General features: G+C 38.0%; 1 protein-coding gene across 2 annotated transcripts in view; it reads right to left on the bottom strand.

Annotated features, from left to right (window-relative positions):
• Positions 1-1,803: 1,803 nt before the first annotated feature.
• Positions 1,804-25,328, bottom strand: part of LOC102231441 (vitamin D3 receptor A) — an 85,810-nt gene continuing 62,285 nt past the window's right edge. For both annotated transcript variants that reach the window (XM_005807648.2, XM_023326422.1), the window contains exons 5-10: positions 23,568-23,752; positions 21,560-21,659; positions 20,977-21,154; positions 14,256-14,407; positions 13,595-13,711; positions 1,804-12,275 (exon numbers count right to left, since the gene is read on the bottom strand). In XM_005807648.2, coding sequence (XP_005807705.1) covers positions 12,022-12,275; positions 13,595-13,711; positions 14,256-14,407; positions 20,977-21,154; positions 21,560-21,659; positions 23,568-23,752 — 986 coding nt within the window. In that variant the 3' untranslated portion in view covers positions 1,804-12,021. The remainder of the gene's footprint in view (positions 12,276-13,594; positions 13,712-14,255; positions 14,408-20,976; positions 21,155-21,559; positions 21,660-23,567; positions 23,753-25,328) is intronic.

Genomic DNA, 25,328 nt, shown 5'->3' with positions numbered 1-25,328 from the left:
GAGCTATATATTAGGTTGTAATGTTATAATCAAAAACTTACCTGGAGCGTTGCTTTGATTCTTTCATGCATTCTTGAGAAATCCTTGAATCCCCCAATATCAACCATTCGGGGGTGCCTAAACGCTTGCTCTTACAAAGCTCCGCCTTGCAGTTTCAATCCGGCAGCAATTATCAAACACCTGGTGGGACTGCATGTCTACTGAGTTCAAAGAACGGTCGTAAACGGTATGAACGGACATGGAGAAGCATTGTTGTAATGACATGCTTCATGTCAGGAAGAGTAGCAGTTTCTTAAAGAGACAGAGGTCAATTTCAAGGCCTCAGATACGCTATTATGCAAAGTCAATTTTCTTTTAAGTCATTTTTGATATATACAGCATTTCATAACAACTGAAGGTAAAATGGTTACTTGATTGTGCAATAAAACCGCACTATGTGCCTGGGAAATACATAATACTGCAGCTTTAACACTAAGTAGTGAACCACATTTCATTTACAGTCTGTCAGCTTTTGGCCATGTATTGTGAAAACATAAACCTGTGGCAACATGAGTTTTTTAATGGAGAATAGCCTACCAGGTCGCATTTTACTTTGTGGTGTGTTGTAGTGCCATCTAGTGGCATAAACTGACAAGAACACAACACAATGTGTCCTGAGTCAGTAGTGAAAAAAACAACAAAAACCCCCCAGCAAGTTAGAAAGTAGATCTCTTTTTGTATTTTTATCTGTTCAACAAAAAACTAAGCATGCAGTATTTTACTGAAACTTAGCAAGTAGTCCGATTTTTGTAGTGACCTATAAATAGTTATAACATTTATGAAAGTTTTGCCAGCTTTGGCTCTTTAACCATTAATAATTTGTTTTAAAAAATTAAATACTAATACTGCATAATATGCAGGTTGTGGTGTCCGTTCAGTTTATTCATGGAACAATTGCATTCAAGTCAACAAAATGACACCAAAAGTTCCGGAAACCTTATTTTGGATTTACTTTTTTTGCAGGAGAGAAAAGAATTCTCTCCTGCAAAGAAAATGAGCTTTTCTTAATGTTTAAGCCTAAAAATAAAAATATTTACTCTATATTATATTTATCAAATTACATATACCAATCAAATAATATATATATATATATATATATATATATATATATATATATATTATATGTATCTATATATTGGATTGTAACTGTTGCAGACGCCCACTCTAGTTTTAATTGCACATGCTTTCTCCATGTGCAATTAAAACAATGGACAAATTTCCACATTTTATACTTTCACCAGGATTTTTAAGGCACAAATAAATACAGTAAAGTGATAATTTATGATGCTGAAGGTCATGTTCCAAAAACTGTGACAGGTCATGTTTAACATGGTGGCCACTCCAAAATAAATTAACAAATGATCATTTAAACATCTAGTGACATCTTGTCGACCTCTGCTGGTCAAAATGGACAAATGCAGTGGGTTTTAGCTCAAGTCTGATGATATGGGTAGATGCTTATGGTCTTTACTTATTTAGAGCAACTTCCTTATTGCAGATATTAAAATGCTCATAATATTAAATAAACAAACAAAACAAAAATGACATTCTGGGCTCTAAGTAGATTGTTGAAATAATTCATGAAAATCCATCTTACCTTGGGACTCTATGTGGTAGACCAAACTGTAGTAGAATTAAAATATTGTTTTCAAAGATTTTTTTATAAGTTAAAGTGAATTGTGCATTTATTTAGGCATCTCTACCAGTTTTGCATATCCAAAAATGCAAAAGAAGAAACAACAAAAAAAGTCAAACAGATCCAGGTTGGTTTTGCATCATTATGTACAGCTGTTTTATTTGTGATTCCCCCCAAACCCCCAAAAAAGCATTATTAATATTTTACTACATACAATAATGGTAATCAAAAGAATTTGCTTATAAATGAAGGGAGCAAAAGGAGGAACATTAAAATAAATAAAAGTAGAAGCAAAAAACAAAAAAACAGACAGGTGGTGATTTGAGCAAAAATAGAGATACTGGTTAAGGTACTTCTTGTGTAACACTATTTTGTTGCTATACGGCTATTGATGAGGTCATCAATAGCGTCGCCATGGCAGAAGTGGGTTTTGATTTCAGCTAGAAGCTGGTCTGGTGTCTGGTGACTTTTACTGCATGGTGGTGTGTGCAAGTGTGGAGGATAAAGATACTTATCTTGGGACTCTTCATTAAATAAACTCTGACTTAAAACATTTGCTTCTCGCACACAGAATTATTAGAACAGGTCTGTTTACAGGACATTCGTACAAACAAGCTTAAATTAAGTCAAATCACATAAAAACTCTGAATTTTATTACACTTTGCTACATCAGAACAAGTTGTATTTTCTTTTTAGGTTATCTGACTGACGTGTAGTCGGACATTTCCTCAGAAGGGGAATAAATAAAGGGGAATCCCAGCCAACATAAACCAATACTGAGTGCATCCCTGTGAGGGGAATGCGCCTCCATGAGAGCTACTTTTGGCTTGTTACAAACTAACATACGTGTGGATATGAAGAGAAAGAGAGAGAGAAAAAGACGAGACAGAATGTTTTGAATTCTGATTGAAAACCCCTGATATAGTCCCAAAATAAGGCTGTGGGTTTTAGGCACACCAAGGTAAAACTGAGCTGAGCACAATGTGCAATTCTGTGTTTCCTTTGAAAAAGACATGAAGCTTTTTGAAATGTACATGATTTACAATTCAATTCACGTTAAATCACTTGTCCAAACCAACTATTATAAAGATTTGCTAATAATAATAATAATAATAATAAAAAACCCAGCAAGAAAAAAAAGAGATACATAGGCTGATTAATCACTTTTCAGACTTCATATGTTTTGCAGAACATTTTACTAGACAAAAAACCACAAGTGCATCATTGGCAAAAAACTGCTGGTGAGGGAACGAGAAGTGCACACATGTGTGTTTGTCTGAATGTGTGTGTGTTCACTGTCTGCTTCAGTCAGTATTGAAGTGCAGGTGTGGGGGTGTGTGGGTGTGTGTGTGAGCAAGCAAGCGCATATTTAAAGAGGTAGCAGAGAAAGAGTCAGAACAGCAGATAACAATCAGCTAACAGGAAGAAAACAGACTTTGTAAGCAGCTGCTCTTCTCAAGGTCAAACAAGTTTTAGTTCAAACACCTTGAATCAAAAAGGTTGAAAAACTGAGATCCACTTGAAGCTACAGTGCAATGAAAAAAGCACATGCCCCCTTAAAGATGTCTTCTTTTTGGCACACTTAAATGTTTTAGATCACATGTCAAACTCGAGGTCGTAAGTTTTGGAGTGCGATCCACCAGATGATCAAATCAAAGCAGTTATTTTGTTAATGTTAAAATATGTTCAATACTATTTAATCTTAAGAAGTAGTCATCAAATGCAGAGACTGCTGATTATTAATATATTAAGGACATTCACAATTTTGATACGGTTCAAAATGACATCACTGCTTTACATGAATAGATTGTTACATCAGACAAAGATAACCTGAGGAAATATGAAATGTAGTGTACAAACTATAACTTATTAGGGGTAAAAACTTGTCCAAGCCACCCAGGCCCTGAATGAAGAACCATTTAACAAATATTTATCCTGCTGAATGAATTACTTGACTAACCACAAAAACTAGGCTCAGGGTTTGTACATTTTCCCAAAATTCAAGCACTTTTCAAGGTAAATTTCCAAACTTTCTCAGCACCAAATATTGGAAATAAAAATAATACAAATGAACTAAAGAAGACAGTTTCAATTAGTAGTAAGCTAAAATGCAACAAAATTGTATGTTTTGAAATGTCTCTTTCACACACCTGACACACCTGGCTGGTCTGAGAACAAAACAATAATTTAACAAAAAAAGTCCCCCAGTTTCAATAAATTTGTTACACAGATCAAAACTGCACAGAAGCACTTTTAAGGACTTTGTACAAAAATCAAGTACTTTCCAAATGTTGAAAACACCTAATTGAAATTCAAGCATTTTCAAGGATTTGAAGCACCCATACAAACCCTGTAGGTTTGGATTCATTATCAGCACCCAACTTTGATTAGCTGTAAGATCAAAAACTCACTCAACTCGTCCCTGACTGACAACATGAAGTAGGCTGAATAATGTCAAATAGCAAGAAATCAGGCTGCAAGATCTAGAAACTCAAGGTCACTGACATCCATCAGTCTGGGATTGTTTACAAACCCATTTCTAAAGTTTTGGGATTTCAGGAACCACACTGAGAATCACTGTAGACAAACAGTGAAAACATGGAAGAGTGGTGAAGCTTCCCAGGAAGCAACAGAATTACTCATCAACAACTCACCCACAAGGTCACAAAACTTCCAGAGCAACACCTGAAGGGTTCACCGACCTCAGACAAGGTCAGTGTTCATGATTCAACAGCAAAACAGAAACTAGGCAAAGATGGCTGCCGTGGGGGCATTTCAACGGCAAAACCATAGCTGATCAAAAGGAACATATTAGTCCCACATTAGCCAAGCATTCAAGACTTTTAGGAACATATCCTTTGGTCTGAAAAAAGTAAAACTTTAGGAAAATGTGGGCACAAATCTATGAAACCAACAGAATTTGAGAATAACAACACATGGTGGCGAGAGCACGATGGTCTGGGGTTGCTTTACTTCCTCAGGAACAAGATGGATTCAGGTGAAAGAGGATGTCCAACTATCAAATTCATGTCCTTTAAGTTTAAGCACATCTTGAAATCATACAGCAGGACAACACCAGAAAGTCCACTCCAAAATGAAGAACTTGGGGTGTCCTAGTCAAAGTCTGAACCTAAATTTGACTGAAATCCTGTGGTGTGGTCTTACACACATTCATGCAGAAAAACCCTCTATATATTGAATTCAATGAGAAAGTGTGTCCAAACTTTTGGTCTGTACTGTATATATGTGTGTGTGTGTGTACATATATGTATATATACACACACGCACAGAGGTTATTTTTGTCTGATTTTAAAACACGTTTGATGACTAAACATTTAGGTGAGACAAAACAAGCAAAAACCAAGGAAATCTGTAAGGGTTGGATCCTTTTTCACAGCAGTTTGAGGTGCTAAATTTTGACTTAAGTGAAGCTGGCAAATATATCTTATTCACAAAAAGGGGAGAAAAAAAAACTCTTCAAGCAACAAAGTGGCCTGGTTGTCTTCAAACGGACTCACAGCACCAACTAAATCAGCCAATCAGAATCAGTTAGAGGTGAGCGACAGAAGGCAGATAGGCTGCGGTATAAATGTGAAAGTGTGTGTGTGTATGTGTCTGGCTGCAAAAACAAAACAAAACAAAAAAAATTCTACTTTTGGTGATGAACTAAATCGGGATCCCAATGTTACAAAAACTCAACCAGCCGGCTGAGCGGCATCAGCGAGAGAAAAGTCTAGAGCTCTCCTTATCTGACACTAACAAACGTCAAATTCTCTCCGCTCAACGTTTCAGCTGAGCTAAAAGTTTTGGCACAAGCTGCACAAAGGTGGTTTTCATGCAGCAGAAATCCAGCTGTTAGTTTAGTAGCTTTTGAAGAAAATCAACTACTCTTTAGTCTTTTATAGTTATACTGTATATGTAACCTAGTTCATCTACAGAGCTCAACATATTTAGTGGCACCCCTGGCAGACGTGCAAAGGCTGTAGTCTGCCTTTATTGCAGCTGCAGAATCCCTGAACTTTTTCATTGGTCAATTTTTTAATTGGAGAAATGTATTTTATTGAACAAAATCACAGGTGGAAAAGTATATTAATACTTAGCTTTATTTTTTAAGAAGATGTGAGTTCATGCCTTTCTGTGTCCCGGGGGCAGAAATATACATAAACATGTTTTCCTATTATTATTCCTTACTTTTTCCTAAGGTGGGACTTTTAAATGACATGATTGTTTGAACTTTCTTCATTCTTCAGTGTGAGATAATGCTTCTGCGTTAAACAAAACCCTCCCGCAGTCTTAAGAGAAGGGGTCAACTGGACCCCACAAGCTTTTTACTGTGCGCGGAACCTCCGAGCGACATAAGTTTTTTGGTTGTTGTTGTGGTTTCTGGAACTGACGGTCTGATGGGATAACCGCTCCTGCTTCCTCACTGTCTGACCGTCACACATGCCGCTCTCCTTCTGAGCATTGCAATTAGAACGCAGTAGGGTTAAAAGACAAACTTATTTTAGCTCATTTTACCCTTGTTTACCAGGGGTACTAATAAGTGCGGCTGCATATGTTCAAAAATAGCACTTCATAAACAGCTTAAACAGAAATTAAAGCATTTTACACATGGCACGAGTATTTTTCTCAGGCATTTCTAAGTGTTCTGTGAACACGCTACAGTGTTCTGCTCTGCATTTTTTTCCCAGCTGAGCCACTGACGCTACTATGGCAACCGAAGGTGGTTTAAAAGCAGGTGCAGGGAGATACAGAGAGACGTTCCTGTTCTACAGGTCCAATTATCTACAAGAGTTTTGCTTTTCAGTCGAAATAGATCCCATCTTGTCACACACGAGGATCCGACAATTACCTGCGCTTTGAGTTGCTATGTGAATGAAGCCTTAGTTACCATGCAGGGAGTTTAATCATGCATTCACACACTTCAGTCAGTGAGAAAGTGGTGCAAGAGCGGCCCCCTTTTAATGACATTGAAGCTGAAGTAATGAACATGCAAGGATCTGCAAATGTTAAATCTGCTCTGTAAGCTAATCTATCATGCAAAAAAAATAAAAATAAAATTAATACAGTGTTTACTGTCTAAGACTTCTTCTTATGGAATGATGCAACACTTTGATGTATTTAAATGTTTTTAAATTTCAAATGCACAATAAATAAATCTGTAAGTGTCAGCTGTTGCATATCTATACTAATATATAATGATCTGAGCCTAAAACTATTGCAATAAAAATTATGAGTGATAGTATGAATGAAAGCAGTGAAATTATGTGGCTGTACATCACATATATCTACACTGTAACTCATCTACCAGCCAGAAGGGGGAATTAAAGTCCCGCACTGCAGATTTAAAATTTGTAGCGATTTGAGGTAAAAAAAAAATTGGAAAAGAAAAATAATCCAGCATTAAAAAAAGAAAAAAACTCTACTGTAAATATACAAACATAAAAACCTCTAGATTATTGTTAAAATAAAAACTTGTGTTCTATATTACACAATCATGCTGCAACTCCCCCAAAAATATATATTTATATGTGCAGACAGGAGAGGTAGTATTTTTGGTTAAACGTGGTGCCGAAGCTCAACAGAACACGGACAGAGACAAACCAAGAAGAGGAGGGAAAGCAGAGCGTTAACATTTAGAAACATTGGGATCCACTCGGATACTGACTAGCAAATTCTACCGGATGTCCCTTGTTATGCAAGAACTGCTTTAGAGTTTGCGGTCGACTTGAGGTTGAAAACACTGAAGGTTTCTGAGGAGAGAGTTGTGGTGTGTCTGTGTGTGTGTGGTAGAAGTTTATGTTTGGTTCCCTTTAAAGGCTATTGTGAAAAGTCTATACTGTAAATCACTGAGGTATCTGTTAAATGTTTCCAGCTTAGTGAGGTCTTTGTAAATAAGGCTACTGAGGTGGAGCTGCTGACCTGGTTCGAGGGGGACGAGGGCTGCAGGAGGGGAGAGACTTCAATGATTTTGGGGCGCTGACAAATCTGCTATAAAATGGTGTGAAAACTACAAGATTTTTGTCCAAGGAGTGTAGATATCTAAATTTGATCTAGATATAACTGATGCGTCACACTATACCCCTAAAACTGCAGATTCTCCCCCCTGTCACCCTGTCCTGCATTCTGTGATGTAGATGCTGAATGAAAAAAGTCTTTACACGACTATTGTTACCAAACAAACCACAATTTGTTAAAAAAAAATCAGAACCTTGAGTCACGGAGTACAAAGCACAACAACGTCCCAACTCGAGACAGTAGAGGCGACATCTGTCCATCGGTCAGTCTCTTGAGCACTCTGCTTGTACGGCGAGTCCCTACGTCTTCGCAGTTTAAAAACACTTGATCTTGTATAACCTTTATACAAATTCTACACAGTCTTGTTGAGGTCCAAACTGACGGCACTCCTTCAAATCCCAGGACCCCCATCAGGTCTTGGGTGTGTCACGGATTTCCAGAGCGGAGCTTGGTTGGCTGCTAACTTAAAGCTATGCAGAGAAGAGTTGTTGTAACTGGCTGTTGAAGACGATGACAAAGAAGAAGAGATGGTAACATGGCTGGTTGATGAACAAAGAGGCACGCCATAGCTAGTAGTCAGATACGTCTCGTACCCAACCAGTTGAGGCAGTGTTATTGATGATCACTTGGCGGTTTGAGAAATTAGCTCCTGAAAAAAGATGATGCATATGTGGACTGCAGTTCTTACAGATGATGAGCAAACGTTTTTGCTTTTCCTTGTAGAGTTAAAATACTTGGGATAGGCTCCATAGGTCCACACATGCTGCTCATCCCGGCTTCATTCAACAACGCTCCCGAGCAGAAAGCCAAGCATTGCAGCAGGATGCAAATAAACAATCTTGACAAACAGAAGAAATCAGATAATTACCCAAATGAAAGTATTATGTATATATATATATCATCAAAAGCTTATTGATTGAACAAGAGAGGAAAGACGTACATCCAGAATTCTTGGAATGGACAAAAAGTCGCCTAATAATGAGAACTTACTGAGTCGCTTTGGGTGATTATAGGATTATGGGAATGTTCAATTCATTTGAAATTAAGATAAATTTTTATTTCCATCTCTTATTTAAGAGATTACATCAAAAGTTCATATTTGGCGTTAGATGGAAGCTGATCCTAGCTCTGTAAAATATTCATATAATACTATATGTGACAAACAACTCATTAAGTCGGTCGTATTAAGCGGCTCTGTCCACTCAAATTGAATACACAGTAAGTTTCTCTAATTGCATATAGCCTAGCATCTCCAAAGCACCTTCCCGTCAACGACTTACTCCTCTTAGTAATTTACCTACATCAGCTGCTATGTACAGACTAAGAAAGTGGTATTTACAAAGTTTTTTTCCACAAGGGGGTGATCCAGGTCTGCATGAGGTGTGAGCATGCGCCATGTCAACAGAAACAATATGATATGTAGTGATAAAAACTACCTTTGCTTATGCAGCTGGTATTAAAATGACATAAATATGACAACAAAAAGGTAGGAGGCTGAACTTTTTCCATCCATGTAAAAGTCCTTCTCATGTTTGTGTCTCTGCCCTTTGCGATTACAGTCTGCTACTCCTCTAGAGCCGTGGTTCTCAAACGCTCATGCAAGTACCGGTGCTAGCACCTCGGCTAGCTTTAGCAAAACTAACAATTTTTAGTAGTATTTATGAAACGAAATGTCTAATGTTTGCTTATGCACATGTAACACATGATTTCAAAAATCAATTGGAGGGCACTTTGTCGCCATCTGGAAGGGTGGGCATTTATCATATCGTTTATCATTAATTGTGATAAACGTCTTATAAGATTTTGATTTAATGTTGTCTTGATGAATTCAAATTAATAATGTTTAATAATCTCTAAAACTGTCCCTATTGTCAAGATTAGTATTTTCACAACTTTTCTCCAGTTTATTCAATGAGAATATCAACAAATATTCGTAAATCTGGAAATATGATTAAATGCAGTTATCAAGAACAATGTTTGTGGGTCTGTGATTGCAGCGTCATTCACTCACAATTTTCATTTTGAGTGACACTTCATTTTAGTTGCCTTAAAATGAAATGTTAAATTGTTCTCATCATTTTTATCACACCACAAAATATTGTGATGAAACCTTAAGTCCATGTCTCTCACCCCTACCATCTAGTGGATGGTGTTATGCCAAAAGATGCGCTAATTTAGCTGATTTCCATACTAAATACATAGATTTATGAAAATGTTTAATAATTTTACAATCAATTTGAAAACAAAAAGTTTATCCAGAACTTTAATTGTAAATAAATTCAGGCCAGAAGCATGTTTAGTCATTCCAATAATGACCAATTACTGTTAGCAAAATAAGGCAATAATGAATTTCCTTGCATCTTGTTCCTTTGATCACTGTGAACAGGTTAACAAAAAAAATCTCTAAAAGTTTAAATAAAATTATTTTTTCCTGCACGTATCACTCACTCTATATGCAAGGAAGCCATGTTGGAATTTGACTGGTGAGAAAACACAGACTTTCCACATTTTGAATTCTAACATCAAGTGAACTTTTTGTTCATTTTTCAGTCTTATTGGAGAATATTTACAGTTATAAAATGTTTAAGAACCACTGCTCTAAAATATTTGCTTTATCCTTAAAACATTCAATTTAAGGCTTCTACTAATTTAATGAGAATGATTGTGTAGCTAAAAATGTATTACATATATTCTCTTAAAGACAATCTGACCATGTGAAATAATTTCAGAATTTTTTGTTTCTCAAATGGAGAATTTTGTTTGTTTTTTCTTCCAGAAACGTTAATCTGTTAGCTTCCTTTTGCTGTTATTCAGTATGATTACAAATCACAGTGATGCCTTGAGCTTTAAAAACTCTCGAAATCTCCCTCTCATGATTGTAAGCTTACGCCAAACACACACACACACGCTGTAAAAACCCGAATACACATTATCGTCAGACAAACTTTCCCTGAGGCAACAGCTGGCAGCTGGTTTCTGTCCAACTATCTAAGCTCTGTCTTAGCAGCAATCCAACCAGCCCAACGACTAGATTTTTTTTTTTTTTTTTTCCTTTTTTTTCTGAAAAAATAGCCATCCACAAAACAGGAAATTATCTTTGTGTATGTCAGCCTACAAACTTCACAGGTCCAAAAAAAATCAGAGAGCCCAACAAAGAGCGTTTGTTGTGGTTCAGTCAGAGCCTGCGCACACACCCCCTTGTGGTCCATCGATACTCTTGCATGCTGTACACGTTTAGCAAAAATAGAGCGACTCCTCATAGCACGTCTCAGTGCATGTGTGTACATGTTGCATATACACATATCTGAGGGGAGGCCTTAACATCCTCTTTATTATTACTTTTATAATTAAACACTCTTAGAAGTATTTCTGTCTATATACAGTAGAAGTCAAGCATTAGATAATGTTTGACTTGTACATCTTATGCTTATCATATTTAACTATGTAGAATTATACATACATTCTTCTTTCGTTACTTTTTTACAAATGTAAAACCCCCTACCATCTGACTACCCAGCATCCTCTTGTTTTTTTCTTCCCAAAGTGCACCATCATTCTCAAACTAAAAGATTTCTGCCGAAAGATTTGTCTTCATATGTTTTGAATATTTAAGATTCCTTCTTTCACATAACACAGAATTTACAGATCGCTCAACTCCCGCCGTGACCCAAAAGTGTTTCTACTTCCTGTGAGCTCGCTCAATATTTTTTGGATGATTTTGCTGTTAGAATTTATAAGCCAACAAAAGTTCATAGCTATTTACAATAAGAGTCCATCGCTGAGGGATGAGTAAAAGATGCAAATCTTTGAGTACTGTTGTTACCATGTGGACGTGTGGGAAAGTTATGATGATGATGACGAGGATGAGGATGATGATGAGAGGGAAATGACATCTATCAAGCTGTCTTTACTTTCAGAAAGTGTTACAAGAAGTAGATTTCAGTGATGGAAAACATTTGGATTCCACAGTTGTGGAAAGGATGAAAATGAGCGAGATGTTTGTGGGGGAAAAAAACAAAACAAAAAGAAAACAAGGTTTGAGATTCTGGTGATCCAGCAGCAGATTTCTATTCTATGAATCCAGATATCCAGTTATGGCTGACATTTGGTTTTTGCAAGCCAGGAGTAACGAAAGAGGTGTAGACAGAGGGGAAGATGTGATTATCCGCCTCCCTCCTGAGGGTCCGGAGAGTCAGGGTGTGAGGTTTGTGAAAGCCTTCGTTTTGAGTTGAGGAGAAGGCAGCTGAGTTTTTAATCATCCTGTGCTTAATGAGTCTGTGTAGAAGGGACAAAAAAAAAAAAGGATTCCTTCTTCTCCTCCTCCTCAGCTATGACACCTCACTCCCGAACACCTCCAGCACCAGCGGGGTGAGCTGCATGCTGTGCTCAGGCTGGAAGGATAGCGAGCGGTACTGCTTGGAGTGCTCTTCGTTCAGGCTACGCAGGTCGGCCAGTTTCTGGATCATCTTGGCGTAGAGGAGGCGTCCGCCCGGGTGGTTGACCCGGATGTAGGCCTGCAAGGCCTCCGACAGACGGTCCTGCAGCTGCTCTATGCGGGCGTGGTCCTGAACACCGGGCCGGTCTGTAATGGAGAATCAGAGGGGGTCTCATTTTGTCACCTTCCATTCACAAAAATCTATTTAGGTTCTACAGATTTTATGTTGTAAACCAACACCATGTAGCGGATGAAACAGTATTAGGGTCAGACTCAGAGTTTTTTTTAGTTTTTTTAAATTATGACAAAAAAGTTAATATTACCAGGAGAAAGTTGTAAAAAGCAATTGCAATAAAAGCAAAGCTTTGATTGAGTTATGAAAATCTGACCTGAACAGCTCGTCTAGTCCGTGACACTTTCTTAGAAACAGTTGTTTGCACAATTGTTTCAAAGTCCTGATGCTGATAATAAGTTGATACTGATGCGTTAAAATAACATATCAGATATCAAAGCATAACTTCACAAGATGCTCAACTTTCCTCATTTAAATGTATTATTTTTGTGTTGGAGTTATAATAAAATTACTATGTCATTCTTCTAATATTACAATGCTATTCAGGTAAAATTATTCTTGTGTTATTTCAACTTTATTGTAATATGATTTTTTCTTATATTGTTATGACTAAATTGTCATAAAACGATGACATGTGGTCGTACAAATTCTCGTGGTATCGTAACTATTCTGTTAATATTATGACTTTACTGACCTTCCAGAAGGATAATAGCCCTGAACAGCTAACATAGATTGGCCACTCCAGACCTAAATTTGATGAGAAAGCTGTCTGGACATGAAAGTTGATATTCACTGATGCTGAAATGAAGTAAAATGTGTCTAAATGAGAACATCATGTCAACAAACATAAAGTTCTACAAACTGTTCATTTAGGGGGTCTGACTTCAAACATGTCATGTTAGATTTTCACCATGCACTTACACCGTGATATGTCACATAAAATGTCCCATTAAAGTACTTTGAAGGTTTGGATTGTAATGAAAAATCCCACTTTTGCAAGACCCTGAAGGAAAGGATGAGAGAGTAGCAGGGATTCACTGCAGCTCCTCCTTCAACTGTTCTCTACAGGGCTGTTCAACAGTCAGGTTTTATATCTGTTTTTGATGTTAAATCAGGGAAAAAGACGACCAACATCAGCTACTGCCATATTAGCACATGCTGAACAGATACAGTTGTTTTCCAGGAAATTATTCTCATCTGCAACTGGAAGCATCATGTACTCTCCATTTTTTGGGCGAATGTAGGTCAAACAGCAAAGTTGACACCAAAACAAATTCTGAGGCGTGCTGTGGCAACACGTCAGCTTTTGGTAAACCTCGTGACAACCCAGCCCTCCCCCAATCGTCCTGCTGAATAAAAAGGCAAAAGGCCTCATCTTAAATGGCAGCAGCACCTGGAGACAGCAGGCAGATGGCCATGAGCAGCACATGCTCCTCTTCATGCAGGTTGAGCTTCTTCAGACCAACTTGGAACTTCACCAGCGGCTCCAGCAGCTCCAGGGTGTGGCCGGCTGCAGACAAAAAACAAACAAAAATAATCAGAGTTATCACTGCAGAAATTAGTTGCTCTATGTTACTTTAAAACAGAGAAATATTACAGGGCTTTCAAACAAGAAACAGGGAGTCAGTGTGGAGAGCACTGCATCTTGCTCTGTGTGCAATAGGGAACACAGTGTTCCCTATTGCACACAGAGGTTGTTTTACAAGTTCCATGAAAATACCTTAAGTCAAAAACCCTCAGTGTGAGTCCAGCAGGGGGTAGAGAAGCAGCGTGTGAGTGGGCTCTTATATAAGATGAGAGAAATTTTATCTCATCTGTCACATCAACTCCAACAATGAACACTTTTCTATCCCAGAGTTTCTCCCTGAGCCTCCGAAGTTTTGACAGATTTCCTGATACAGCAGCCTTCATGAGAAGAAATGCTTCTAATAAAATGATCCTCAAACTAATTGACTATTATCAAAAGAAAACACATGAATAACAGTAAAAATAAGTAACTCCCAGTAGCTGGGTGAATTTCATTCACTTTTCATGGACAACGATGTGAAAAGCACCTTTTGTGACGTCATTGATGCAGTATTTAAAGTCGGGTCCCCCGCAGCTCCAGGACATGTCCTCCAGGCTGAACGACTGGTTTGAGCGCAGCATGATGATCTCAATGGCACTCGACTTCAACAGAGCAATCTGGTCCTCTGCGGTCAGTTCTCTGCAAAACATACAACAGGTGCAAATGCAGCAAAAAGGAAGAAAAAAACCTAAACAAGAAGTTTGTTTTGACAAGCTCAGCTACACTATTTTGCAGTTCCAACTCGTAAAACTGATAGGGTTGAGTTTGTTTTGGTCGTTTAACACAAAAATCAAGAAACTTATCTCATAACTGAATGATACCAAGAAAAAAACTCCTATAGACAAGCCTTTCCAGCCAGGAAGATGCTTTTATTTCTAAAATACTCAGGCCTCATTCAATAAATGATGTTCCATCAAATAAAACTGCGTCTGCTAATCATATACTCAGCACAAAAATTAAGGTGTTAATTGTTAATGTTTTTATTGTAAGCATGGCAGTAAATCTTATAGCTATATAAATCTATTTGGCAGAGAGGATCTGGGTGCAACCCACATGGTCAGCTCTGTTTCCTAACCCACTAATGTGTTTTCCTTAGAAAGGCGAGGCCCTTCAAGGGAAATCAACCTATTTTTTCAATGTCAAGTTTATTTGGTTGATGCTTTATACAGAAAACAGATCCTTAACACTAGAAGCTCAAATATTAAAGCACAAAAAACAAGTGATTATATATTAATTTCATTTATGTAGCATGTATTCATACTTAAAAGGTGCAGTATGTAACTTTTATAAACAGTTTGGTTAAAAACTGTCTGTGTAATATCAATGTGGCAGTGTAATATCAGACAGACAATATGTGACAACAAATCAAGGTTTTCCTCCCAGTGATCCTACTGCCATCTGCAGAAATACACCGCATGGTCAGAAACAACCAAGCAGCCAAGCACAGGGTGTTAGTGCTGTCAATTAACTTGTGTACATGCTGCTCATATGTACACTGTACTAAAGCATGCTAAAGCTATGCTTTAGTACATGGCTTTAGCATGTACTAAAGCCACATTGCTCTCTGGTGGTTCACCACAGCATAGTCTGCCACGAATGCTAAGGCTAGTTAGTATAATGGCGGATAAACTTTTTTCTTGAAACAGTAAGTTGTTCATCAGCAAATTGAGCAGAACGTACACAAGCATTATTGGCAGCATTAAGACCCTCCTCTAAAACCAATGTTTCTTTACATATAACTGTCACAACATGGTGACAGTTTTAACAAATATGTAAAAAAAAAATCATTGTTTATAAAAAATTACATACTGTAGTTTTAAGCTTCCTGAGCATTCTACGAAAAACAGACATAGATAATGTAAATATCAGAAGCTATTTTGTAATGCTGTACATGCACAAATGCAAAGCCGATAGCAGGAGTCTGAAACCGCAGTTGGGGAAATGTAAGGAATATGTTTTATATATAAAATTACAAATTGATCTAATTTTCAGAAGCTAAACATTTGAAATACTATTTGAAATGACAAATCATTTAATAGTAATAATACTGAAATTAGATATTTTTAAAATAAATTAGAAAAAAGGAAACATTATATTAATAAATACATGACTAAATACTTAAGCCTGTAGTTAAGTTGGGCCAAAAAGCAAGAAAAAAAGAAAATCAAATTGCAGTGACATTTAGAGGGTTTTAACATTAAGAGGTAAGAAATTTCACTCACCTTTCCTGTGGAGAAAGTATCTAAATGTTCTCACAATGTTCTGATTCTAGGCACACTCATCACATTATTCCAGCCCACAATGAGATCCATTAAAGAGATAACAGCCCTGAAAGTTCTACTTAACCACTTACAAAAGAGAGCATGTGTGAGTGTGTTTCTGTGTCTACGTGGAGCCGATGAAGGTACAGCATGTACGCTGGCTGAGTCATATGTTTACTGAACGTACGGCTCGTTCTTCATTTGTGAAAGAACAAAGGCGGATGGCTGGAAATAAATTCATTGTGGTTGAAGATTTGATAAACAGTGTATTTGTGATTGTTTTCTGAACAAATGCAGCTACTGTTTGTAGTCTTGGGACTTTATTTTATCCCCAAATTTAACACAGCTCCAGCTTTGAATATGTTCATAAATTATATGCAGGAAAAATGTATTAATCTGCAGGGACAGTCACGTACACAGTTGAAACCAGGGTTTCCCCCAGTGTATTATAAGTCTGGTGGCCAATAATGATTCACTTGCCCCATTCCAAGCTACACCTTCCTTGTTAATGTTTTTAGGAAAATAATAAAAAAATAAAATAATCGCTTAATTTTTTAAAAACAAATTTTAAGCCGGATTGCAAGCGTTTTTGTTGCTCTGAGCGTTTGACTGGCAGAGTAGATTTATTCCTAAAAGATATGTATATAGAAGATAGGTTTATAGTTTATGCATTTAAAACAGGGAAAGTGGACCAATCACATCGCTGGTGCCTCTGTGCGTTGCATCGTGCGCTGCTGCTGCTTGATCTCCGAAGTTTACCTCAGCGCGGGTCGTACACGCCTCCTTTCACTCATACTGGACACAGATTGACCTGTATGGATATTTACATCAACCCTTGTGATGAATTATGTTTCTTTCCAGAGTTTTTGATCAAGGTAGGAGTTTAAACCCCACCACGTTAGCTCTGGTTGTGCAGCTCTTTGTGAACCACAGGAAAAACTTGTAATCGTGCTTTCAGAGAGAGAGGTGAGAATGATTTATCTTTGTGAACAAAGAATTATAGGGGGCATTTACATCTCAACACGTTGCCCAGCGTGTGGCTCTGTCTGCACTGATGAAGTTTATGTATGTGGTCCCGGATAGCTGGTGCGTTAGTGGTTAACGAACCAGTGCTAACCACTAATCAGGCAGGTTCAGCCCGCCTTGTAATCACGCATCATTATTATTATTTTTATTATTATTTTTCCAGTTACAAAATGCATCAAACCATATCAAATGCGTTGTCTACTTAGTCAGCCAGAGTCAATGCGAGCGGCCGCATGGAGATCTAAGAAACTCGTCCCATAAACTTGAACAACCAAAACAGTTTCTGTGGCCGATATTAAAAACTCAACAGACACAAAATGGAAGAGCTACTAAAGCCACATTAGCAGCATTTAATTAAATCTCCCGTTTGTTGAGCATCTCTGTGCAGTGCAGCAAATTTAACTCATCATGCAGGGCCGGCCCAAGGCTGCATGAGGCCTTCAGCAGAATCTGACTTGGGGGCCTCTCTTGCTGCTAAAAACATCAGCACCTCTAACAGCTTCTGTGTTAGATTTAGTGAAATCTGGGAGAGGGGGAGTAGTTTAATTCACCAACCTAAAAAGCAATCAGTTATAATTGCAGTTTACTAATTTGTATTTGTAAACAAACAGATATCAAACTCAAATATTAAACTCACAGCATCAAATTGTAGCCATGGTAACAAAACAATCTAACTATGAATATTGTTCTTTGAACAATACTTTTACTTTTACAAAGTAAACTTGCTAGCTTCTTAAAGTATTACATTTAAATGTTACACAATTTAAAACTTTTTAATTTATGTATAGTGAAACCATTAAATCAAATTTAGCAGCATTGATAATCTCAATAAACAAGTGTTACATTTATATATACGTGATCTGTGTTAAAATATTCGCATTTATGGGCCCCCGAAGCCCTTAAGGGCCTTATGGAGCTGCTGACTTAATTTGGATTAAACAGAAGTGAAAATAATAATAACAATAACAATAATAATAATAATAACAATACATTTTGACTGTATTTTTTGATTTGATGTTTTTAAGACTAGTTGTGGGTTTAAATAGCATTTCACTGGCAATGTTTTCCCATAACATAGAATTACCCAGTAATATTTGTACATTTCCTGTCTACTTAACATCTTTTAATCCAAAACACGGTGGACCGCCTCAGCGCCCCGACCACTGGGCTTAGCAAGTTTTCTGGGGGAAATCCTGTACACCAGTGGTCCCCAACCACCGGGCCGCGGCCCAAGAAATAATGAACTACTTCCGGATCTTTTATTTTGAAAATCCTAAACCGGATTTTACCAGTTACGTCTTGAGCGTCAAAATTGAGCCAACTTGCAGCAGAATGAGTAACAAAACAACATCGGAGTACTGTGAACCCTGCTATTTCGAGGTTCACCTTTCACGGTCTCGCTGCTTCGTGGATTTGCATCGTGCATTGTGTTCTGCATTCTGATTGGCTAAACAGTCTCTCCTCTTCTTCTCTACCTGTGTGTCAACAACGTTGCGGTTTAATTTGTACACATACGTAAAACAGCTTGCCAAATTTAACATAATCGATGGTGGCATGTCAGTTTATAAGAATCTTTTTGCCCAGAAGAAAAAAAGAGTGATAACATCTACCGATAACTATGTTCTTCTCTCGAAAAAGCAAACCTGCACCACGGGCTTTAGAAGAAAAAAAAAAAAAAACGCTACAGAGCCGAGTCAGGATGCAGCGGCTCAGTCAGAAGAGCAGTGAAATACACGTGAGTCACTATTTGTCCTACTGTACTTTGTTTTGTTTCATAATCATTTTTTATTTTTTTCCGTTCTAATCCAATAACTCAGGTCACGGTGGGGCGGCGCTGATCTCCGCAATTCGGGCACGGGAATCCGCTTTCAGTTCATATTAAAGTTATTATTTTACAGTACAGTTGTTATTTGTAAAAAATAAAAAAAATAAAAAAAATTGTTTGTACAGTACTTTTTATTTGTTAAACAAATGTTTGGGCCTGTAAAAATGTTTTGTTCTTTGGTTTCAATGTATTATGGATTATTTTATTGTATAATAATTGTAAAAAAAAATAAAGGTTCCTACTTCGCGGATTTCGCCTATCACGGGTTCTTTTTGGAACGTAACCCCCTCGTTTTTCGCCCCGTTCCCCCCGGACTCGATACTTACGGCGACACCTCCCCCCTCCCCCCGGTCCGCAGCAAAATTGCGAAGGGCTGACCGACTAAAAAGGTTGGGGACCACTGCTGTACACTATATAAAAGCAAACATTTTGTTGTGAAGAAATTGTGTTATGTTTCTGTACAATGATAATGTAGGCAATCTGATGCTGATAAACCTTATGACTTTATGTAAAATCGGAATAAACTTTTCTGTTCTATGACAATTAAGATGACCAACTTTTGTTCTATTTGCTAAATGCCAGAATAATGAGAGAGAGAATTTTAAGGCAATATTTTATTGCTTTATTCAAATAGAAAAAAAAGGGAATTGGCCTAAGACAGGAAAACCTTATTCTGATTTTATGTCAGACAGTGTGAAAAAAAGGCATGTTTCTTTTTATTTAGTGTATGCAAACTTCTGGTTTCAACTGTATTGACATGCCTGGTAAAGAGGTGAATCTCTTACTAAAATATTAAGAAAAAATCTACTTAAATAGTTTTAAACAAGAAATAATTGTTTTATCAAAAATATAATAATAATAATCACCAGTGCCACAGTATTGGTATGCATTTTAAACTTACAACTTTACTTTTGAAGATCATTGGCCAAAAGATGAGAATGAGAAATGTCACAAAAGCAAACTTTAGACAAAAGAACTTTCCTCCCTATCATCAAAAATGCAAACATTTTGGAGATCAAAAGTAAAACTGTGAGTTTGATCAGAAGAGAGAAGTATAATTGTGGTGATAATTGTTATTAACAGTACTTAATTTTAAATAATAATCTGGAGCCCCCCCTGTTGTTCACTTTAAAATGGAAATAGTTCAGAATATCTGGTCAAAAGAGAACAAACTGTTCAACTTTAACATAGCATCTCTCTATCCCCTGTTTTTTTGGTGTGCTGCCTCTTTTTGTGTGTTTCTTTTTTATATGGTTCAGCTCAGCTTTTAACCACAGCCAGTTTTGAGTGTATTCTTGGAACAGCTTGTTTGTTTTCACCTCTCCCAATAATGTCCTGCATACGTGTGGGCAGCCGATCATTGTGTTCTTTGTGTAGGTGGGAACCTCATTCAGGTTGCTGTGTGTGCATGCCGCCGCTTTCATGTGGCAAATTTTACAAGAAGATAAATCAGAACCGGAACAAAACAGCAGGAAGCAACACTGTTACACAGTGATCCTTGTGGTTTGTGAGGCACTTTGAAATGCCTTGCTGTTGAAATGTGCTATACAAATAAAATTTGATTGATTGATTGATTGAGGTGTTTTTGCTGTTAAAAGTCATCCACTCAATTCGGGCAGCCTGCAAAATCCCAAGATGTATTTCAGATATATTCATTATTTGAGTCAGCTATGCTTTATTGACTAATGAATTACTCTTAAGAAACTGGTCAACTATTTGACTTTCAATGACAAATTATGAAAACCTTTGTCTCCGTTTGTAGAAGTAATGCAGAAGCTGGATTTCTTTGCCTGTTTGAAACTTTTTATCTTCATAATAAAAAGTGCAATAACTTCTTCCAGCTGAACAGAAACAAAACAGAAATTATCTTTGGACCCAAAGAGGAACGAGCCAGAGTCAACAAACAGTTTGACATATTACAGCTAGAAACTAGAGATCAGCCCCAAAACCTGGATGTAGTGATGATGACCTGATCATTCAGGGTTACATAACGACGGTTACAAAGTCAGCAATTCAGTACCTGAACATGTCCAGGATTAAAGGACTAATGTCCCACCAAGACCTAGGCAAAAAAAAAAAATCCTTCATCTTCATACCTGAATCCTGGTATCATCTTGGCAAATCCAATGACTTTCTGGATGCTGTAGGAGACCAGGTCAGCGAGGTGGGGCAGCATGGAGAGCTTGGTGTCCTCCTCGCAGGAGTCAGGACTGCTCGCTCCATCCTGGTACATCATCAGCAGGTTGCTGAAGTTCATCTTGGTGTCCACAGATTCTGCTCCAGCAGATCAAGAAGGATTTGAAGCAAGAATATGATGAGGAAGGCAACAAAGTAGCAATAAGCAATAAGGATTTTGATAAGCTTTAATAACCGATAAAGCTCTAAAGATATAACTTGATAACAGAGGAAAAGTGATGCAACTGGAGACTGGAATCATAACTTTTTCTAAAGTTGTTCTAAACAGATTTTGTTTATGTTCCTTAAATCCATTAAAATAAAAACTGAACAAAAACTTTAAATGTTCTAAGTGAAACAACAAGAGTAGCTTTGATCAATTCAACTTCTGCTTGCAGGCTGACAGCGATGCTGAATCTAAAGAGTCAAGTTTGGACCTTGGTGATGTTAACCCTGAATGGTGAATGAGAAGTGCAGAAGTGAATGAGTCATCCTGTATCTCACCAGGTGAGTGATTGAACGAATCAGAGGAGGCGTCAGACAGCGAGTGAAGGGAGGCGGCTCTGCTGGCGCTGCGTGTTACTGGGCCGTCACGTACTGGAGGCTGCAAGCATGCAGAGAAACAGACATTAATATGCTCAGAGCAGCTTCTCCTGCCTCTCAATCTGAGTTATGAATTGAAAGGATGTTCGCACTAACATTACCCTGTCAAACATTCGACTGCTCTGAAACTGGCTTTTACTCAGCCACTGTTCCCACTGTTTGTCCCGTTAACCATTCAGCTGGCAAATGTGTAATGTGGGTGGATCTCCTCGGAGCTAAAGTCTCCAAGCTTCAGAGTTTCTGCATTACAAAGAAATCCTCCCCCACAACTCTGTCAATCAGCTCCTTCAGACTAGCCAGTAGCAAATAGCAAAAACCTGGTGGATCTGCACATCAGCTGAGTTCATTCTAGGAGCTTCTTCTTAGTGAAACGCTGGTAAAAATGTTGTTTAAGGGTTAATAGAAGAACCATGTTGTGATGACTTCCTGAAGGCGGAGTTTCAGAAAGAGAAGGAGTTTTTAAAGTAATTTAGCTCCCAATTTCAAGGTGCTAAATTACAAAGTACTGTAAGTTTTCTTTTCAAGTCATATTTGATATTTTTAGCATTTTCTTTAACAACTGAAGTTAACATCGTAACTTGATTGTGCTATAAAATGGCACTAACACATAATACTGCCTCTTTAAGCAGTGAATACATAAATCATGTTATTCTCCTTATTAAGAGAAATTTGACCTCTGAAAGTATGAGCATGTGGAAGCTTGGCACAAGAATGAATGAAACATTGAATATTTGCGACAGTGAGAGGAGCAGTTTTCACCTGAACTGCCTGGAGCTGAGACGCTGCTATGTACTCCTGTAATAGAGATGCATTCTTTTGCTTATCTAAGGATTAAGTTCAGGTCTACTTATGTAAACAAATCTGACTAGTTGTTACCAAGGGATTTATTTTATTTATCTCAAACAAGCCCTTTAGATCCTTTCTAATTCCCTCTTTAGTTCCCTCACAATGTTGAGATCCGTGGCCAAGAATCTTTTTTTTCTTGTGTGGATTACTTGACTGCTTCATCTTGAAAGCCTGCAGTTCACTCCTAGTTTAATGCAATACCTGCAACTCAATATTCGGAAACCTCACTCATGTGCTACTCGATTAGAGTGTGCCTGTGGCTCCCTGCAGAGCGCCCGGTGATACAATCATACTTGACACTAATAAATCAAAGAGCCTGTGAGACTTTGTCAGATATTCCAGCTATTCTTTACTCTCCCTCTCATTCGCTCTGGATATTACTGTTGTAGCAGGCCGCTGGGAGACTGTTGTCTGATGTAGTTAGAAATATTTTGCACATCTCTTGGTAACGTGTGCTAGAGATGATGACAGCAGCAGTCATAATGTCTCAAATAGAAATACAGTGATGCACAATGCCTTGCAAAAACAATTAGGACCTTTTGAACATTTACACATTTTTTACAGTCACAACCTTCAATTTATGACAGACACAGACCTGTCACGATAACAAATTTTGCTGAACAATAAATTGTCCCAGAAGTTATTGCGATAAATGATAATATTGTTATTTTGAGAATATTTTTTGATCAACTGATTAATAATTGAATAGCAAAAAAAATAATAGGATATTCATTTACAAGATTTCAACCGGGTGAAACTGTGTCACTTGAGGAGTTCTGGGTAGAATATATGTACAAAATGTTCTTATTTTTTTTATTTTAAACAAAAATGCTTAAATTTTATTTACCTTTCTGGCTTAATTATTGCTCGGACAATGTTGTTCTCCTAGAAACTGACTTTTTTTTTAAGAGTCTCTACATGCCAGTTTACGATTATTTCAATGATCAATTCATCACGATTAATTGTTTCAGCTCTACATGAGCTGATATGTGAAAAAGTTCATTCATTGTTTCAGTTGAGTGCTGATTGGCTAGAAGGATATCAGAATTTGAAGAGGACTAACCCTGAAGCGTGAAAAATCAGAATAGGAGGCATCGTAGGTCTTGTGGTGAGCTTCCACCAAGCTGGAGATCATCCGCGCCTGCTCCTCGTTCAGACGTGGCCTCTGCGCCTCCCGTGCTGCCTCCTCTTCTTTCCTCTTCATTATCATTTCCCTTTTCCTCTGCACTTCCTCATCTGTCAGTATGACTGCAACAGGCAGATAGATGGAGGGACAGGTCACAAGCAATGAAGTAACTCCACATTTTCAGAATACTACTGAAGATCGATTAGACCACAGGTGTCAAACTCCAGTCCTCAAGGGCCAATGTCCTGCAGTTTTTAGATGTGCCACAGGTACAAAACACTGGAATGAAATGGCTTAATCATCTCCTTCTTGTGTAGATCAGTTCTCCAGAGCCTTGCTAATGACCTAATTATTCTGTTCAGATGGGGTGCAGCAGAGGCACATCTAAAAGCTGCAGGACACTGGCCCTTGAGGACTGGAGTTTGACACCCTTGACTTAGACGTTACTTAAAAATATACTATTTGCACATAGGGTCAGTGTAAGCAGCAATGTCACACATTTGTACTTTAAGAAGGTCAGTTAAAAACAAAGCCAATTCCTTCACTCCTTCAATGCAATAACTGTGTCCGTACATTTGTCCCATAGTAAAATTCAAGCATTTTCAAAGTAAGTTTTCAACTTTTTCCAGAACTACATGTTGGAGATAAAAACAAAATGACTGAACTAAAAGGGCAGTTTCAATTCACTATTTTATGATATCATTTTTTACTGTAATTAGTAACATCTTAGTTAGTTAGTATTATACATTCTAAGATAAGATAAGATAAGATTTATTTGTCATTGTCATCAACAGATTACAACGAGATTGAGATTTGCTCGACTCGAGTTAAGATGCAGGTTATGTGTATATACGTAGTATACAAAGATAAAGAAATGAATAGTACAAAATGAGAAATAAATAGACATCAGAAGATGGTTGCAGCGCCTGGAGGTGTCGCAACAGAATCTACATTTATAACAAAGTGGTGTCAAGAGCAGAAGTCCTTATGCCTTTGAATTTAGTGCCATGATTGCCATCGGGTAAAAACTGTTTTTTAGGCGATTTGTCCTGGTTTTTATTGCTCTGTATCTCTTGGCTGATGGCAGCAGCTGGAAGAGACCATGGCCAGGGTGTGAAGAGTCATTTAAAATGTCCAAAACTTTCTTGTGGAGCCTGGAAGTGTAAATCTGTTCCATAGTGGGGAGGGGGCAGCCTATGGTTCTCTCTGCTGCCCTAACAACTCTCTGGAGCGCCTTCTTGTCCGCAGATGTGCTGCTGCCGTACCAGACACATACCGTACGTGAGCACACTCTCTATGGAGCAGTGATAGAAGGCCTGCAGCAGGTCTGAGGGGAGACGGTTCTTCTTGAGTATTCTCAGAAAGTACAGTCTCTGCTGTGCCTTCTTCAACAGCTCCTTGGTGTTGGTGCTCCAGGTTAGCTTGTCCTCCAACTCCATGCCCAGAAACCTGAACACTGGGACCCTCTCCACACAGGTCCCACTGATGGTGAGAGGCTGGATGTCCGTTTTGTTCTTCCTGAAGTCGATCACCAGCTCCTTTGTTTTGGAGGTGATGAGGAGCAGGTTATTGACTTTGCACCACTCTGACAGCCGCTTCACCTCATCCCTGTACTCCAGCTCCCCCTTCCCGCCTGAGATGAGACCAACAACAGTCGTGTCATCTGCAAACTTTATGATCTTGTTGTTGAGGTGGTTG

This window comes from Xiphophorus maculatus, chromosome 1 (assembly GCF_002775205.1).
Source record: "Xiphophorus maculatus strain JP 163 A chromosome 1, X_maculatus-5.0-male, whole genome shotgun sequence".
Classification (NCBI taxonomy): Eukaryota; Metazoa; Chordata; class Actinopteri; order Cyprinodontiformes; family Poeciliidae; genus Xiphophorus; species Xiphophorus maculatus.
The sequence above is the reverse complement of the archived record's forward strand: the minus strand, read 5'-3'. Positions and strand labels throughout refer to the sequence as shown.